Source organism: Antechinus flavipes, chromosome 1 (assembly GCF_016432865.1).
Source record: "Antechinus flavipes isolate AdamAnt ecotype Samford, QLD, Australia chromosome 1, AdamAnt_v2, whole genome shotgun sequence".
Classification (NCBI taxonomy): domain Eukaryota; kingdom Metazoa; phylum Chordata; class Mammalia; order Dasyuromorphia; family Dasyuridae; genus Antechinus; species Antechinus flavipes.
In genome coordinates, this window is record NC_067398.1 from 496,819,486 (window position 1) to 496,838,933 (window position 19,448).

Genomic DNA, 19,448 nt, shown 5'->3' on the forward strand with positions numbered 1-19,448 from the left:
CTGTGAAACATGGCTAAAGAATTGAAATTACTAATAACCCAAATGTTGATAGAAAAGCAATGGTGGTTTAGTTAAACTATAGCATGTTGTTCTCAAGAATGACCAAGTAAAATATATGGCATAAAAGACAATCATTGAGAAGATGACTAAAGGTTTGCCTTGGAGCCAACATGACATGATGTGGATTACTTGAAGTTTCACAATTGCGTTTAGAGAAAAGTCAACAATGATTTTCCTCAAGTCCTAGCAGAAAAGAAAATGAATGAAAAGTCTCTTCTATTTTTCTTCCTGGGGCAGAGAACTATTGAGCCCTCCCTTTTTCTTTCCATTTTCTCAGCAGGTTAAAGGATGGGACTTATAATGAGATGGGAACACTCTCCAAGACTTCACTTATGGTACCTACCATTGGGCATAAGAAACACTGCATCCATGCTGGGGAACGTGTACTCATGTTGTAATCCATCAGACGATTCTCTAGCTAAGTAAGAGTCTGTTTACAGAGACAGGGAATGCTCAGTAATCCTGAGATAATGGGTAATGGTCTGGGAATATTGTGTAAATGTGTTATTATTTTTATTTTATTGATCTGGAAAGTTCTCAGATATTTTTTCAGTTTTGGCTGCTTAGTGCAGAAGCAAAAGGAAGTTCAGAATTAGAGTAGGGGCACATGAGTGTTTTTCTGTGTATGAGAAAAGTCAAATATATTTGTCTATATGCAGATAAGTGCATATGAGCAGAATCCAGAGAAACTGTAAAGCCACAGACCCCACCATTTATTTTTCTTTGAATTCATGAACAAACTGCTTTTTCTAATGACCCTGAGGAGGGATATAGAAGCAGTAGTTTCCAGAGTCAATGTAGTCTATCCTAATCTAGCAGCCAGACAATTACTCCTACTTAAATTCCACAACTGCAATATGAGAAGTTGGACAAATGGGTAAAATAGTGAATGAAGCCTACTGGGAAAGTTCTAGGCCAGCTGTCTGTGAAAAGTACATGCATTCTCTCAGCTAAATTCATAGGATAAAAGTTTACTAAAGAATTAATGGACATGCATGTGCCTTCAAATAACTTTCAAAAACTATTAAGTGGCAGAAAAGGTGCTGACCTACAATCAATAAAGGAGTTTCTTCACCAGGGAGGCTCCCTATACCAATGAAGGATCACATGGTCAATGCTTATCCTGTGAATGTAACACAGACACAGACACAGACACACACACACACACACACACGTATGCATATCTATTTTCCAGTTTTTCTTGAAGGAGGATCACCTAAATTCACCAAATTTAAAATACATTCTTAAGCAAGAAAGTCAAAGGATGACTATTTATATAATTACACGCACAATACACACACAAATAACTAAAAAGGAAGTTGGACCAGTCTCATATTCTTCATTTGTAAGATGTTGATAACAGCACCTTAATCCCTACTTCCTATAGTAGTTGTGAAGATTTAATGAGAAAATGATGTACAAAAAGTATTGTGTAAACCTTAAAAACTTATAAAAAAGATGCCAGTTATTGTTAATATAATTCAAGAATATGAGACAATAAATGGCATGCTAAATTTTTCCCTAAAACAGTATAAAAAAGAACAATTCCAGCACATTAAGCAAATTTTCTATGGAAAAATTATGAATAAGATGAATAAGAACCTAGAGGATAGGAAATAAAGAGGGTTAACAGGTTCATAAGTGGGAAAAAACAGCTTCACTAATTATGTCACAAGTCATAGCACATGTTCCTTATCAAGCTCTCCCTTTCTCTTGACATCACCTTGCTCTGTTATTATCAGAAACAGGAAATGACAGGTGGTCCCTGGGGTTTTAGGGGTTGAGGCTCTGCTATTCCCCAGAAAAAGGAGTATTAAGTACTTGAGGGCCATGATAAATAGCAATACTCAGTAGAAAATTTTTGTATGTAATCATTATAATCGTAGGAAAAGAAAAATAGATTTTTCCACTTGCTCTGATTACTTCCTTGGGACTTTCACAATGAGTCTGGTGGTTCAAGAGAGCAACAAGCACAGTTCTCACACTAATGTTATCAGCTAACACTGGTGATGGAACCAGACCATACAGTCAAGCAAAGACTTTTCAAATTTTCTTTAACCACAAAAGAATTAGTAATAATGAAATCAAGAAATTTTACTTCCCTATCTACTGAGGATATCATTCATTCCAATCCTTCCCTCTATCTCTGCCTTGCCTACACTCAGAGAAAGTCAATGTTATTAGGAAAAGAAAAATCATTTGAATAGCTAACTAGAATGCTGGACTTGGAGTCAGAAAGACCTAATTCAAATTCTGCTTCATACACTTATTAGCTGTGGGGTCTTGGGCCCATCACTTATACTCTCTTGAGTGTCTACTTCCTCATTTTAAAGCAGGGATAAGAATAGCAACTACTTTAATGAGTTGTTGTAATGAGCAAATGAAATTTGTAAAGAGCTCTGCAAGTCTTAAAGCTCAATATAAATTATTATTATTATTATTCCAAATTCTTAGAATTATAATGTGTTCAATTAGTATTTTACGTTTCAGTAGAAAAAGACCAAATCCTTCCATTAAATGATTTCTAAAGTTTGATAAATTAAGATGAATCATCTGAGGCATTCAGTGATGGGGTGTAGTATATACAATACTGCTGGAAGTTGGAAAGACCTAAGTTTCAATCTGAGCTCCCTTTTAACTGATTGGCCCTTGACAAATTAAGTAACCTCTCTAAGTTTCCTCAACTATCAAATAGAGATAATAATAACACCTATTTTATATGATATTGCAAAGAGGAAACATATCTGTAAAACATATAAGCACAGTACCTAGCACAAAGTAACATTTGCTTATTCCTTTCCCCTTCTCTTTAAAAAAACAACAGCAACAAAAACACAACAAGAGTAAAGTCCCTATGATATACAATAATGGCCCAAGAAACTTATTACCAAAGAGATAGAAAATAAGAACTGAACTGTAATTGCCAATTTGACAGTTTCAGTCATAGCTATAAATACAAATCCAAGGAAAGAAGCTTATGCATTTTATAAGAAGAATATGAATTTTAGTTGAGATCTGAATCTGAAAAGGGCAAGAAATATATAAAAAAGGTTTACTGAAAACAAGAAAAGAATTAGAAGAAAAAAATTGTTCTTATTCATCTTTTCTTCTCAAATGGATAAATTCCTTCTATGTAAACAATGGATAGAGGGTATAATGCTATTAAAACACACACACACACACACACACACACACACACACACACACACACACACACACACAGCCAAAAGCTGTTGCGTTTTGTAAGAAAAGCCTGAATACAAGTAGAATGATCATGAAAGTTCACAGATCAATTTGATGTGCTTAAAGAGAATGAGTTTTTATTTGGGACTTTTAATGCATTTTCAATTGGAGGATATGGATAGGTCTACTGGTTCTCAATGGGTCTCAGTGATTCAGGAAAAATACATTGGCTCAACCTACTAGTTTAGGGCCATCTTTTAATAAAAAGATGTATAAAAGACAGCTAACAGACAGTTTTCTTTTTTCCTTTTTTTGAACATAAGAAGCTAGGATCTGATACTGAACTTCAATCCCTGGAAGGTACCTATGTGTTATCATAGTATCCCAAGGACTAGGGCATCTCAGTACCACAGTTTGACAGCAGTCAAAAATGACGATTATTTGTTGCTGGACCAAAAATCTCTATACTCTGGGTACTACAGGAAGGCAATGACAGAAGTATATATATACTCTACCATGAAGAACAGGACAAACAACACAAATGCTGAAAGATCTTGAATTCATTTTCATAAATCACATAATTAACTGAAATGATAAGTGGGACTGACAAAAGATGCAAGGTTTTAAATATTTTTAAAAAAACCTCAGCAAACGTACTCTATACTTTCTGCTAATGTATCCTAAGAGAAACACTATATTCTAAAAGACTATTTGCTAATTTTATTATGTATTCCTCATTCTATTTTCATTTCACACTTTTTCTAAAATTTTATAGAATAAAATCTTATAAGAAAAGATCAGATTATTTGCTACTAGAATCTAAGATGATAACTTTATGAAGTTTTTAGTTATAATTAAGGAAATGTTTTTAAACCCAACTTACCTGAAGACTAGGATGACAACCAAAGTCCAATAACGTCTTCACAACTTGAAGGTGACCTTTATTCACAGCAATATGAAGTGGAGTCTGTCTGCGTTTGTTTCTAGCATTCAAATCTGCACTACCTCTGTGTAATACTTCTATGACAGCACCTTCATCTCCAAAAGCTGCATGGTGAACAGCTCTATCACCATCTTTATCCTAAACATTAAAAAATAAATAAGTCTGCATTAGACAAATGTTTTTACAGAACAAAATCATTAACATTTGCTAAAGAGTAGTCCAGTAATGGCTTATAAATGAAAATTAAGTGTCATCATGGTCTAAACTGATTTCTAACTCTGGTGATTTCCAAATATAAAAAGTTGACTAGAGACAGACCTTATTATGTTTACAGTAAAAGGCTATGTCATTTTTTTTTTGGCTGAGGCAATTGGGGTTAAGTGACTTGTCCAGGGTCACACAGCTAGAGACCAGATTTGAACTCAGGTCCTCCTGACTTCAGGTTCAAATCAAGGGGGAAAAAAATGACCATTACTATATGAAGAGTTGAAGTGATATAAGAGGAATTTTAAGGGGGAAAAAAACCTTTTTTAAAGCATCAAATACCAGCCATCTATCATAAAATTTCAAAGGAAAAATATGAATAGTACAACACTTTAAATAATAATGAAAAGATGAGTATAAATTTAACATTTAAAAACAATAGTTTAGAAACTTTAAATAAAAACCTAATGAATCGGTTTGTAAAGTAGAATCATTCTGTAATGAACTTGACAAATCCAATGTATCTATTTATAAGACAAATTTTCTTCTTAGGATGAATCATTTAAAAGGAAAGACAAATGACAAAATACATACTAAACAGAAGCCTCAGTTTCCCTGCTAAATAAAATATGGAGAAAAACATTTCCAGTACAGTGCACTTATACTCCTTATGTTGCAAATACTAAGGCATGTAACTTTCTTTAAAATACTGTCTGTCTTTACTTCTGTCTAACCCAACCTGAGTTAAGAGTATTGTCTCTTCTCACTCCCAACTGCAATACAAGTCAGATCACCAAAAAACAAACAGTAACCAATCATTTTCCTTGATTCCTGACTTTCTCCCTTCAGCCCATGCATCCATTCAGTTGTAAAACATTCCAAACATATCTATCACCTTACCTGTTGCCTCTGCTCCTACAGTCCTCTCAGCATCTTACCTAATTTACTGCCTATTTTAATTAGCCTTTTTGACTTAAACCATCCTAGAATTCTCCTAGATTTGACTATCACTCCCCTATTCAACCAACACCAGTGTCTTCATATTGCCTCTCAAATCAAATATAAACTTTTCTCTTTTGCTTTTAAGATATATTACAACCTGATCTCAATCTATTTTCCAATGGATATATCCCTCATTCTAACATTATTCAATGCAGTCAAAACAGCCTTCTTTGATTTTCCCACACGATGTTCCAATCTCTTTCTGCTTTTGTATTAGCCATACTCAAGGCCTGGAAAACATACCCTTCTTACCTCTGCATCAGAGTACTGCTCTTTTAAGACATAGTATAAGTATCACTTTCTGCATGAAACGTTTTTTATTGCTGCTATTGCTAGTGTTCACCCTCACACAGTATCTTGGACTTCACAACCTTGTATTAAGTTTATATGTTAACTTTATATTTTTTCATAGCTACATAGGTATTTCTTGTCTTACATTCTAATGGTAAGCTCCTTGGCAAGCAGTTATTTTGTTCTTTGCATTCTTACCACAATGCCCAGAACAGTGCTGGACATAGAGTAAATGTTTCATAAAGACTGCTAACTGACTGAATACCGAAATATTTAATTTAGGGTAGGAAGCTGGGTGGTGTAGTAGATAAGAGTGTTGAGCCCAAAGTCAGGAAGAGTTAAGTATCAATCTGGCCTCAGTCACTTAATAGCTGTGTGATCCTGAGTAAGTTGTTTAAATTCTCTGTGTCTCAGTGTCCCTCCCAGGAAAATGGGGATAATAATGGGACCTAGTTCTTAGTATTGTTGTGAGGATGCATATTATTGGTCAAGAATTAGAAGTTTCTTCTTCAAGCTCTTCTGAACTTAAAAGATACCTGTTTATCAACTTTACTTTTCAAATTTTTTATAATTTTTATTGCTCTCCTGAATAGTCACTTCAAATTTTCCAGGTATAAAAATAAAGCTCATTATTAGGTTACAGGAAGTAGGTGGAAAAAAAGAACAATAATTGCCTTCTAAGTGGTCACTCTTAAGAAACCAGGGATATAGCTCCAGCAACAAAACATTCCTTAATCTAGCATGCAATAATTTATTTAAAATGTTCTTAAACTTTTTTTTGCATTCTCACATTGTATATAATCTCTCTCTACATGAGTTAAAAGACTCAAAACAGTAATTCTGGATTCTCAATCCATCTCAGAAATTATTCTATTATAATCTTGACTCCTGGCTCATAGCAATTGTTCCAAACTCATATTCTTCTTCATCTCCAAAAATGTAATCCCATACTCCAGACTTTTAGTAAATTTAGCAGACTTTCATCAAATCTGAGGCCAATAAGCAGGAGCCTCCTCAACAGCATATTTCTGTTCCCCTCTACCTGAGAGGCAGAAGTGCCAATGTTCTTGTTAAAAATATGTATATTTGTGCCATTGATTTCATTCTGTGCTATCCCCTTAAAAAACTTTGCTCCAACAATTATTTATCTTATCTAGTCTCTTCATTTCCAATGACTCTTTACAACAGGCCCACAAACATGCTAAAAGCAAAATAAGAAACCAAAAACCAACTCCAACCCTCAAAGTCTTCTGTTGCTCTTTTCCCCCTTCATTCAGCTACTGAGATGGTCATCTCATTCCTTTCTTTCATTGCCAGTTTTTAAACAAGCCTGTTAAAACTATTTCCTTCATTTTTTCATCATTCAATCCTCTATTTAATCCCTTAAAATCATCCTTTCAAATCCTCTGCCAATTATAATTCCTGTCTCATGGTTCATTTGCTAAATCCATGGTCCTTCCTGAGTCCTCATCTTGTTAAAATCAAACTCAAAAGCTCCCCTCTCAAGAAAGCTTTCCTCATACTCTCTAGAAGATCACTTTTCCCCACTTCAAATATCACAAGTATCACATAGTCTGGCTTTATGTAATTATTATTACTATTTTGTAGTAATTTATATAAGATGAAAGGCACACAAGGAATTCTGAATAGATATTTGTAAATCTATAACTAATATATAAATTTGAGGCAATATCAAAACAGGAAAAGGTGTGTAATACAGTCAGGAGAAATCTGGATTTAAATTCCCTACACTTACTGGCTATACAATTTTGAGGACATTACAATCTTTCCTGAGCCCATTTCCTTTCTTTTCAATATCTCTTTCAAAGGGTTGCTACCAGAGGAAAGCACTTTGAGAACCTCAAGGTACCATAAAATAATAGATAAAATAACTCCATAATAGATTCCTAGTCTCTCAGGCACCAGGGTTTATCTACATTGTGATGAGAAGGATTTACAGAGTGCTTAGATTCAGGTCAGACAACTGTTACCTGAGGGATCTGGTCAAGTTACTTCTCTGAGTCTATTTCCTCAACAGGAATAGGAGATTAAGACTCATTTCTAAGAAACCTTCTAGTCTGAGGACTATGGATCTCTGGATAATGTGCTTCTGGAATTAAATTCTACAATGGTATGTATATAATTACTACTCTTACAGCACTCAACTTTGTATTTTGAGTAGCACTTGGTTAGAATGTAATTGAAGGTTTGGGTTTTTTTTTAAAAGTATAAACTATGCGTTCTTATCCCACCTTACATTTTGTATTGTGGTTAGTTACTGCTTTCATTTCAATTATGTGGAATATGGACAATCTGATGAGTCCAAAATCAGTATGCTTAAAAAACTAAGCTATCTTTTCACACTCCATAATAGTTTTATCTATATAATTAAAAGGGAAATAATATGAAATCTTACTGTACTGAAAAGGAAATGTAAATTCCAAGAGACAATTTCCCAGTATTTTGAATTTTCCCTAAAGAGAAATAGGAAAGAATAATCATTTTGTAACTGTCCCTCTCAAAATTTAAAATTTACCAAATTACTTGGTTTGCTAATATTTCCCAAATCAAATTAAAATTTTTAAATGGTAATCAATTATTATATGGAAATTTTAAAAAGTTAAAGATTAGACATTTAATTCAGCAAACATTTATTCAATGCTTATTACATATGCTAACCCACCCCACACACACACTAAATGCTTAGTCACAACGACTGTTTATTGATTAGATACACCAAATAAAAACAAACAAGTTCACATTCTACCAGGGGATAAAAATTTAAACAGACATACAAAGGCCTATGGTACAAAAAAAAGTACAAGGTATTTCAAAATGAGAGTGATAGGCTAGATCTGAACAAAGCAAGTTGTTTCATAAGGTAGAAGTCAGGAGCAAGCATACTGTAACTGCTGGGACATTGGAGTGGGGATGCTCCCATAGTGAGAGACCAGCAGGGCATCATCACTGACACAGAGACAGTTCGAAAACATGAAGATTAGAAATGAAACAGGGTTGTACCAAGAAAAAGTGAGAGTGCATCAAAAAATTTGAAGCAATTCAAGACTTCTGAGCAGGGAAAAGACACTGCAGAAGCTATGCTCCAGGAACAAAACTTAGCAGCTGTGTGGAAAATGAGATGGAAGAGAAATAAGAATTAGGAAGCTATTACAGAATCCACGTAGAATGGCCAGAAGCCAGAGAGACTTGCCCTTCCTCCCTTGCTTTCCTCCCTTTTTATCCTCTCCCCAAGCCTGTCTAATTGACCTCACAGCTTAGAAGAGATAAGAGCAGAGATATCCTGGTACATATTTAACCAATAACTGTCAAAAGGGGTGGGAGGCATATACACAAAATTTAATCTTCACTAATAACAATCAACAAAACAATAAGCCATGCCCAGATGTGAAGCATTTGTTGATTTAAGAAGTATAAATGATCACCCTGAACATTTTAACCATCAATTCTCACAGTCTAGTTGCCTCCAGGCACATCCATGTATCAACAATTCCATTCCTTCTGGTGAGAGAGAAAACCATTGAGCCCACTTCTGCTCTGCCTTAACACCCTGCAGAATCCCAGTACTCTCATTTGATCAAATGATATTATCTAAGAACTCCTAGATCTTGTCATCTAAGCTGCAAGTGAATTTTCTTTGATTTACTGCCTTCCCCAATTAAAGAATAAGCTTCTTAAGAACAGGGAGTATCTCAATTTTTCTATTTGTATCCAGTGTTAGCATGATCCTTAGCATACTATTAGTATTTAATAAACGTTTCTTCATCTATAGAAAAGTTGATAAAAAATCTGAATTAGAGTTGAGAGGAGGAGATAGTCGTGAACTATTTTGGCAGTAGAATCAAAACTTAGCAAATGATTAGATAAGAAAGAAGAGTTAAGGACATCTCCAAAGCTACAAATCTAGATGACTAATTAATCAAAATTTTAAAAAATTAAACTAGTTAATGCAGATGAAAATTTCAAGTTCTTTTATTGAGTTGTTGATATGGTCACTTCTTATGAATGGATCACAGAAATGAACCATAAAAGATCTATCAAGCTAATGTGAATTATAAAAATGCAAAAATGTTTATTTCTCATAAAATGAAAAATATTATAACATTTGATTAATGATTTCAAAAAATAATGCTTGTATCCTAGTCAAAGAAAAATATATTTAATAGTATGGAACTGTTTGTTTTGGTGAAAAAAAATTTTAATTTGCTATTAAAGAATATTTTAATCATATTTATGAATATTTTTGCATCATTTCTGTTCTACTGAATCCAACACATTTTTGAAGAAAAAGCTGAAAATAATAAAGAGGGATTTTAAGACTATGGCACATATTTCATTTCTCTCTCAATTTCAGATTTCCTATCTTAAGATATATCTTATGGTATCATTGGTAATACGGTACCATATTATCAAATGGTATCATTTCCCATACAATTAACACTCATTCCCTTTCCTTTTAATAGTAGCTAACCAATTCAGCCTATATTTGAGACTCCACTTTTAAAAAGGACTATTTTTTTTTGTTCTCTTTATCTTCACAGGACAGACTTCAGCCCCTTCTTGCTTTCTGTTCATATAAATAAAAGAAAAGTCCACCAGATAGCACTATCCACATCATTCAAAAACTCTAACCCTGGCAGTTTATACAAATTTGTCAACACCCTCTATGCTACTAGTCTTAATAACATAATTCAAAATCAGAAAATTGATCTTCTTTATTCTTAAAAAAAAAAAAAATCAAGCATAAAAAGAACTCAGTTTTACTGCCTTTGATATTATTAGATGAAACAATACTTTTTTCACTCTACTTTGGAAACACATAAATTAAATTGTAGAGTCTTGTCTCACACCCTAGATCAAAATGAAACAATACTTGTAATTCCTTCCCTTCTTAAAGCTCAAGTTATCTTAAATCTCTTTACAATGACCATTAAAAAAATTACTAGACTCATGGATTAATGAAAAAAGAAAAAAAGATGAATACTACTAAAGCAAATTCAACTATCAATACTATAATAATATCAGGAAGAACTGAGTTTGGATCCTGGGTCAGACATTTAATAACTGTGTGACCCTGCCAAGTTCCAACTTTTGTGTGTCTCAATTTCCCTACCTGCAAAATAAGAATAATATCACCTACCTCACAGGGTTGTTATAAGGATCAAATGAGTCAACACAGGAAAGCACTTTGCAAACCTTGAAGAACTACATAAATGGGTGGATTATTTCTTTCCCAGTCTTTCTTGATCTTAATGCCTTGCTTCTAAAACTATCTCAAATTTACTCTGGATATATCTTGTTTGTTATACATAACTATTTGTATGCTTACACCCCTTCCCCTCACCTCCTATGACTCCCACTGACTATGAACTTCTTGAGAGCAGTAATTATTTTCTTGGGGTTTTTTGTTTTTGTTTTTTTAAATTTTTTAAAGGGAACAAGGGGGAGGAATCTTTGTAAGCCTAGCATATGGAAGACACTTATTACATGCTTACTGACTTGACTTTAAAAAAAATTTTTTTAAAGTATTGTGAAATAAGATTATGTGATAATTCTGATGGAAATGGCTTTTTTTTTTTTAAACAATGAGATGATTCAAACCAGTTCCAATTGTTCAGTGATGAACACCCAGAGAGCAGATTGATGGAAGTGAATATGGATCACAATATAGCATTTTCACCTTTTTGTTGTTGTTTGCTAGTTTTTTTTCTCATTTTTTTCCTTTTTGATCTGACTTTTCTAGTGTAGCATGATAAATGTGGAAATATATATAGAAGAATTATACATGTTTAATATATATTGGATTATTTGCTGTCGGAGGGGGAGGGGAGGGAAGTGAGGGAGAAAAATTTGGAACACAAGGTTTTACAAGGGTGAATGCTGAAAACTATCTTTCCATGTATTGTGAAAATAAATAAATAAAAAAAAGTGTTACTGGCCCTGAGGTAAAAATTAAAAATAAAAGTGACATAGCTACAGGAATAGTAGCAGATAATTCAACTATATTCAAATCTCACATGTGCTTATATTTTTGTTGAGACTAGTTATTTAATTACCTCTGCTTCTACATCTACATTTTGCTTCAAAAGAAGTTTTAAAATGTCAACATGCCCATTCTGACTAGCAGCTTGCATGGCAGTGTGTCCAGCACATTGTCCATTTACCTGAAAAACAAATTAAGATAAATGTTAGAATATCCAAACATAACTCTAACACCCAAAATATATATGCAATGGTGTCTACAATGCTAAAATGTCAGTTTTATATATCTGTGGGTATACAAGTTAAATCTTTATTAACAACCATAAACGCAGTGTGAATACAGATGAAGCAAAGTTTTTGATAATATTCTTATTTTTTCATTTGCATTATGAAATCTGAGCTATGTTTCTAACAGAAAGTGTCTTCATAGTCATGGAAGTAAATAAGATATTTGTTACTTTCTTGTTAAAAGTTAAAATAAAATTTCAAAACAAAATATACATAATAGTATTCATACTTTCAAATTACATTTTTTCTGCTTTTTAAAAAATGTTTTTGTTGATGGTTGCTAAATATAAGAATAAATCTTTTTTTGAAGTTTTCAAATGGATTTAATAGAAACATTTCCTAAATCATAAACAAATAACAAACCTCTGTGAAATTATTCCCCTAATCACTATTCCTCATTCCTTGACTCTAAAAACGAAGGAATTATATTTTTCAGAAACCACCAAAATAATCCAATTATGATGTACAGAAGAATATTCCTTGTAGTTATGACTTCTTAAGAGGTGAATTCCTACATTTATTACATTGTAGGAACTCAAAAAAGTGTTTACAGAACTTCTTCCCTTAAATTTGAGAAATTCAATTGTCTCATTGCAAATATAATGAATGCTTTTTGTCATCTGCTGTTATTGTGAACAATTTCACTTAGTAATTATACTCTTAAATTTCAACAGTGGGATGAGGACCCCTGGGGGATCAAGGAGTTATTGCAAGAGATACTTGATTGTATATATGCATCAAGTATTGTCATTCACTTAATTATTTAGCACCACAAAAATATACAGTATTTGTAATAGGGTTTTTGTAAATAATTTTATATTAAAATTGCTTCCCTTTTTCTACATGAAAAAGAAATGTCTTTGCCTTTTGGGAGTAAGCTATGATATTTTCTTTTGCCAAGATACCCCTCCCAAATTATGCCATTTGAGTTGTTTACTAAGATTCCATTAAGGCCCTTCTTATAGACACAAACATTTTTAACTGGATTAAATTAAAATAACACCATGGAACTGGATTATGTTACAGAGAAAGGGGGTATACAGCCAATGGAATTTAATCACAATCTATTTTCTTAATAGGTATTAATAGCACAAATAACTGATCATTTATGAAGCATTTTAACACTTGCAAAACACTTTTACATATACTGTCTCATCTACTATAATTACTACTGTGTAAGAAATATGAAAAAATTTTAAAGTTAAATAAATGTTTTATCTGAAAAGATTGAGAACCAGAGGTCTATAACAACTGCTTGATGAAAACCAAAGGCAAAAATTGAAAATTACAATTAATTTGTTTCTAAGACTAAATTTATATTTTGCTTAGAACCAAAAAAATTAAGGACTGGAAAGGAAAGTGGTTCTTTCCCTCAAAAATTTTAGTCCACGAAATTCTACCTATTTTTTTTTCCTCTGAATCTTTTGAAAATCTGCTTTTCTAAATCCTAAGGTGCATCTATTTCTAAATTTTCTCTCCTCTACTAAAAATTCTAGGAGAAGTGGTCATTTCTTCTAGTGGCTCCCTTAAATCCACTTCAGCAATCAGAATTACCCTGTTAGTAAGAATCAGATGCAGAATGGTATTTTTTCCCATTATTGGTCCCTTCACCTTTTGAAGGATAAAATTATCTTAAAGATCAGTCAAGAAGAAAAAGACTCAAAGACCTCCACTTCTAGATCATGCTTCCAAGTCAGGCTAGTGATCTGTTTCCCAAACTACTCTTCTATTGTCTCTTTTTAATCCCTCAAAGTACCTCCCCAAATGTCAGTTTCGTTCTCTTCCAATGACAAAGAATTTGCCTTTAACTCAAGCTAGTCATTTTGTAAATAAAAGTTTTTGATGACAAAAGGGACTTGACAGTGTATAAGTTTCATTCAAGGAAAATTCATGAAAAACAAAACAAAACCCCAAAGCCTATGTCCTACTGATTGTGACCTTACAGTACAGTAATTATAAATGCATATATACCTTACATATTATTTTATACACACACCTATAGACACAAATTCAATTCAAAACAATTTAGCTTGACAGGTTTTCATACATAAAAATGAGAAAAAACTTATCATCTATTTTAGAAAATAAAAATAACAAGTTATTTAACAGCAAATAAAGGGAAAACTAGGTCAAATTTATATTTTGTAAGAGAAAATTTGATATTAAACTTCCCCAAAAGAAAACTGAACCACGTGAAAATGAAGTTGTTAAGTTAAGAGACAATGCTCACATCAACATCTGGTCTCTTTAACAAATCTTCTACTTTAGCAACATCTCCATTAGCAGCAGCTTTAACTAATTCTTCATTAAGATCCCCAGACTCTTGAGTTTCAAATAGTTTCTTCAAGAGTTGAGATAGTCTCTCTGAAATTACAAAGTAAAATTGCAGGCACAGGAATATGATGAAACTCATAATTTAAAACATTAGAAGACATGTTTTCCTATGTCTTAACTACTTCTAGAATTATTATGCTTCAACCTATTTTTTGTACTTTATTACAAATAATTTATCATAGAAGTCATAATTATACACTACCTGAAATTATAGTAAACTGCAGAAACTAGCTTCAGGTGTTTCTTCAAAACCATTAATGTTTCATGAATTTGGAAATAGATTTGTATTGTAAAGGCAATTCAAAAATTAGTATTTATAACTAAGATAATTAAAAACTGACATACTATGAGAGAATTTTACATTGAAAAGCAAATTTTTCATATTGCTTTAAAATGGTATTTGAAAAAAATGAAAATACGTATCCCAACTTTCACTTTTAGGCGCAAGGGTTATAGTTAGTCCTACATTTAAAGTCTTAGGAATTTTATAGCTCCACAATTATAATAATTCTTTATTATTAAATTATAATTTTTTAAATTATTAATAATTCTTTATAATACCATATATTACATTTCTGTAAAAATGGCATTCAATCTTTTTTTTAGTTGAGAATAAAATTCTAAATTCTAATAATATATTTCTAAAGTTATACTTTGATTTGTTGTAATCAAAATAAGGAATAATCAGCTAGAAAGTCACCGCTTCCTTAAACTATTATCACAAGCAATCTTCATTCCTGTAAATCGGAACCAAAATAGCATCAACCACAATAAACAACAAAAATCTCCCTGCTATCCCATTTTTAGATAAAATTATTGAAAAGGAAGTCAAGTAGAAGAATTGAAAGACAGTGTACACATTACTGTAGTCCCTCCATCTACTTCTTTTATTGATTTAGCATTGCCAGAGGATGATTTGTACCAATGTGAAGCAAACTTATCTAATTAAAACAAAAAAAACAAGATAAGGTAAAATTATAGATCATTCAAACTGTCTTTAAGTAACTTACTATTTATTATTAAAATTATATCTTGTCCTCAAAGATATTTCAAAAATTAACCAAGTTTTAAAAAATACATACCGCCAGATGCATTGCTAATAGCTGATCCTGCTGATGCCACTTTGGAAACAGCTGCAGGATTATATGTCCAGGATGTTCCACAAACTTCTACCTTTAAATCACTGTCTGAATAAATCTGCTGAACACGGCCAACTTTGCCTAAGGTCTGAAACATATGACAAACAGCTACAAATTTTCATATATAAAATGTTACAAAATGATTTACTTTTCATATTAATACATTTTTTAAATGAGACCTGATTTTAGCTTCTAGCTCAAAAGAAAAAAATTGCTATTCTTGCTGACGCAGGTTCTATGCCTGTGAACTAAATAATACAATTTACTAAGAAATTAGTGCTTGTAGTTTATTAAAATTTCTCACTACAGAAATAAAATCATAATTATGGAATAGTTTCCCAGAGAATGAAAACAAAAGATTTAACCGAATCCATTTATTAATTTACTTTTAATCTACCACTTTTCATAAAAATTCCCCATCAGGTATTAAAATTATTTTAAAATCTAAGACAGCACAACCCTTTTCCTCCTTACAACCTACCCTTTTATATTAATTAGCAGGGGGAAAAAACCCACAAACACCCCGCAACAAACAAATATAAGATTATACAATTAAGATTTTTTCTTTGAGGAAACATATTAATGTTGTTAAATAGTTTATACAAAATATTCCATCTTCAAGTAAAGATTTAAAGTAAATACACTGAAGGGGCAGCAGAAATCTCATAAAACAAATAAATAAAATAATTATTAAAAGAACTAAACCACAATAACTACAAGTTTTCTCCTAAAAGCTACTGAGATATCATCATATTAAGAGCTAATGTTTCTTCATCTCAGAAACCATCATAATAGTGAGATAATAGTATCTGGAGAGACACTAACTACTATTAATCAATAAAATACCAATTAGAATAACAATGTTGTCCTATAGCAAAACTCATCTTCTAAATGGAACATATACTGAAATTCTAGCATTTTTTAACCAAATATTAAACTTTGGAACCTTCAATAATTGTGTTTATGAATACTGGAAAATATCTAAATGTTATAGTCTCAAAAAAATTAGTATTATTCTCATAACTCACATTTCTATTACTACTTTAAGGTTTACCAAGTCCTTTCCTCCCAGCACTCTTGTGAGGCAGGTAGTTCAAGCATTTATCCCCATTTTAAAGGGAAAAATGAAATCCAGAGAGGCTAAATAATTGTTCAAGGATCACAAAGCAGGGTCACAATAATTTTCACTATAAATAACAAAAGAAGGAATCCCAAAATACAACTTCACAAAAATAAAATTAACTTTATATGTTAAGTACCAATTAATAATGCTCTTATTCAATGCCCTAAGCCAGGCTACCGGAAATTCTATCTTTTCTATTTGCATCATATCTGTATCATCTGTGAATTCTAAGTCTGAATTCTACCTGACAGATTAAAAAATAGTTTACAAACACAACCAAATCACTTAACTTCTCAAAACTTCAGTTATCTTTTATGTAAAAATCAGAATAAATTTGAGCAATTACTAAAGCAATAACTGAAATGTCTCTGGGAAGGAAATTTAACTTTTTCATTTTCCTTGTCTTCCCCCCTTTCATTAATTCTTCTTAATTAAAAAAAATTAAAGGCTCAGTTTTCAATAAAGTAAAGCTCACCCAACTCTGGGAAGTTTTATTCTGTAATGATTTTGAGAATTTATCTGCTTACAAATCTAAATAAAATATAAACAAACAAGTTTGGCTAATCACGTCCCATTTTTATATACTTACAGGAAGCATAGCTTCTGCCCATTCGCCATGACCTCTTTGTAGAAGTTTAATTCTTTCTAGATCATAACAAACCTGAACAAGGTCACCCACTTGAAATTGTGAAGTGCCCCCTTCTGCACCCTGTGCAGCATCCCCACTTCGGACAACATTAGCTTTAGTGAGAACAGCTGGATTGAAAGTCCATCTGCAAATAAAAAATAATAAAGTGGCAAACTATATTTAATTCTTTTTAAAAAATATTCTACTTGTTGAACTATTTTTCTAAATAATGAATTTGCTAAGAAAAATATTTTTAAATGTTGGCAACTTAAAGTCAATCTTCAAAATATTTGTAAAATATTTTAATTTTTTAAAGAAACTATTGTAATATATATTTTTAAATCACCTTAATCAATTTACATATAATTATGTAGGGTGTATGTGAGTTTAAAGTAAGCTCAAACTAAAGTATACAGCTGCAAATTCATAAAGCACTATGTTACTGAAAATTCTGTCTGGGGGAAAAAACATGCTTAAATGATCTAGAAAAATAATAGTATCTAATAGCATACCGAAACAATCAACCTGCAGTTTGGAAATGAAAAAACTGTAATTCAATTTTATGGTGACAAGCTTAAGTTTAAAAAGAAAAAACTAATCTTTTAGAATATTTGTTTTTAAAAATTTTACTGTGACAATTTTATCACCTGCTGTATAACAATTCTTCATTATCCACATTTTAGAAAAAGAAATAAGCACGGATAAGGCAAGAAAAAAATCTGAAATTATAAAGTGAAAAATAATTTACACATGGTTTTTAAATTCACAGAACATAATTTGTGGCTTGCACATAAAGTATATTAATCTCCAAAATCCTCTTGTCTTACTGTCAGACTGGGATTTCATTGCAGTAAGTTTTTACTACAACATATGGCTCCCAAAAGGGAGGGCAAAAAAAGTATCTTCTTAGAATATCAAAATAATTCTTAAATTATTAAGAAAAATCAGAATCAGAAAGTAACTCCTAGATCATTCTATGCTAGAGGTTTAAGGCAAATCATTCCAGAAGCAAAGTTATGTAAGAAGGCAGCACAGAAGAATGGTTAAAAATTCTACAGTCTGAAGGCACAGGTTTGACTCAGAGCTTTACCAATTACTGAGAAATTAAAATTCCATCCTGATAGTATTGCTAACAAATATACACTTCTAAGCATTGTTTTTGCATTATTTTAAATGACACATATGATATAAAATTTAAGCAACTATTAATATTATGCCTATCAATTCTTATCAATCTAAAATCAAATCTTAAAAATACTTCAAAAATGGAAATTCCAAAACTTCCCTAAGTAGCCTATTAACAGTAATTCATTGTCTCTATAATCAATTATTTAATTAGATCCCTCAGCCTGCATAAGGAAAAACAAAATTAGCTAGTATTCTACCTGAATAACTCAATATAATATATAAAATAATAATATAATAATATATAGTATAATCATAATAATAAATGATAGTATAATCAATAGTGTGTGTTGGCCTTAAAAATTAATATTACCCAAATTCAAAAACTAACTCTTCCCTGTCCCCAACCTTAACATATACTAGCTATATTACTCTAGGTATTTCATTAAATCTTTTGGCTTCCATTTATTAATCTACAAAATAGGGATAATAACTTTAGTACTTGCCTTAAGGGGTTGTTTCAAGGATCAAATGAGAATATACATTAAGAGTACTTTTCCAACCTTAAATCTTTTAAAGTGTTCCTTTGTATAACTAATACATTAATAATTTCTTTCTATCTTTTCCCATGGAGTTCAGAAAGAAAAAGTCCTGGGACAAGTCAGTATTTTACTATTATTCTTTTACAGTTAATGTTCTTCAAACTATTGCATAGGTGGACAAAATAACTGTTTTTTTAATTGTCATGGCTAACCAACTTGAAATTACTTCACAATTTCTTTACAAAGTCTCTTTAAAATATTCTGATTCATTTCTATATGTTCTATATTTCTAGGGTCATCATACCTCTTAAAATATGACTGCCAAATCAGATGTTCTTAAGATGTGATCAAAGCCAAACCAGAATTATTTTCTGCTTCTTAAATATCACATTCCTATTATATTTCTAATAACATGAAAATGTAAATAAAAAGGTAAAACATTACTTATTCAGAGCAGTGTTCTGGTACTTGCTCTACTTTATTAGTTTTTGTCTGGTCTTATAAAATCTTTGTTCCTTAGGGATAGAAAGAGGGAATAGACTTGTAATTTTGCTGGTATAACGAAACTTCCTCTACCAGTGTAGGT

The 19,448-nt window shown here is 31.7% G+C and overlaps 1 protein-coding gene across 1 annotated transcript in view; it reads right to left on the reverse strand.

The window, feature by feature from the left end:
• The window catches only part of MIB1 (MIB E3 ubiquitin protein ligase 1), a 158,448-nt gene that overhangs the window by 83,618 nt on the left and 55,382 nt on the right, over positions 1-19,448 (reverse strand). Inside the window, exons 7-11 of the mRNA XM_051970353.1 lie at positions 17,157-17,340; positions 15,388-15,532; positions 14,202-14,335; positions 11,758-11,865; positions 4,127-4,324 (exon numbers count right to left, since the gene is read on the reverse strand). Coding sequence (XP_051826313.1) covers positions 4,127-4,324; positions 11,758-11,865; positions 14,202-14,335; positions 15,388-15,532; positions 17,157-17,340 — 769 coding nt within the window. The remainder of the gene's footprint in view (positions 1-4,126; positions 4,325-11,757; positions 11,866-14,201; positions 14,336-15,387; positions 15,533-17,156; positions 17,341-19,448) is intronic.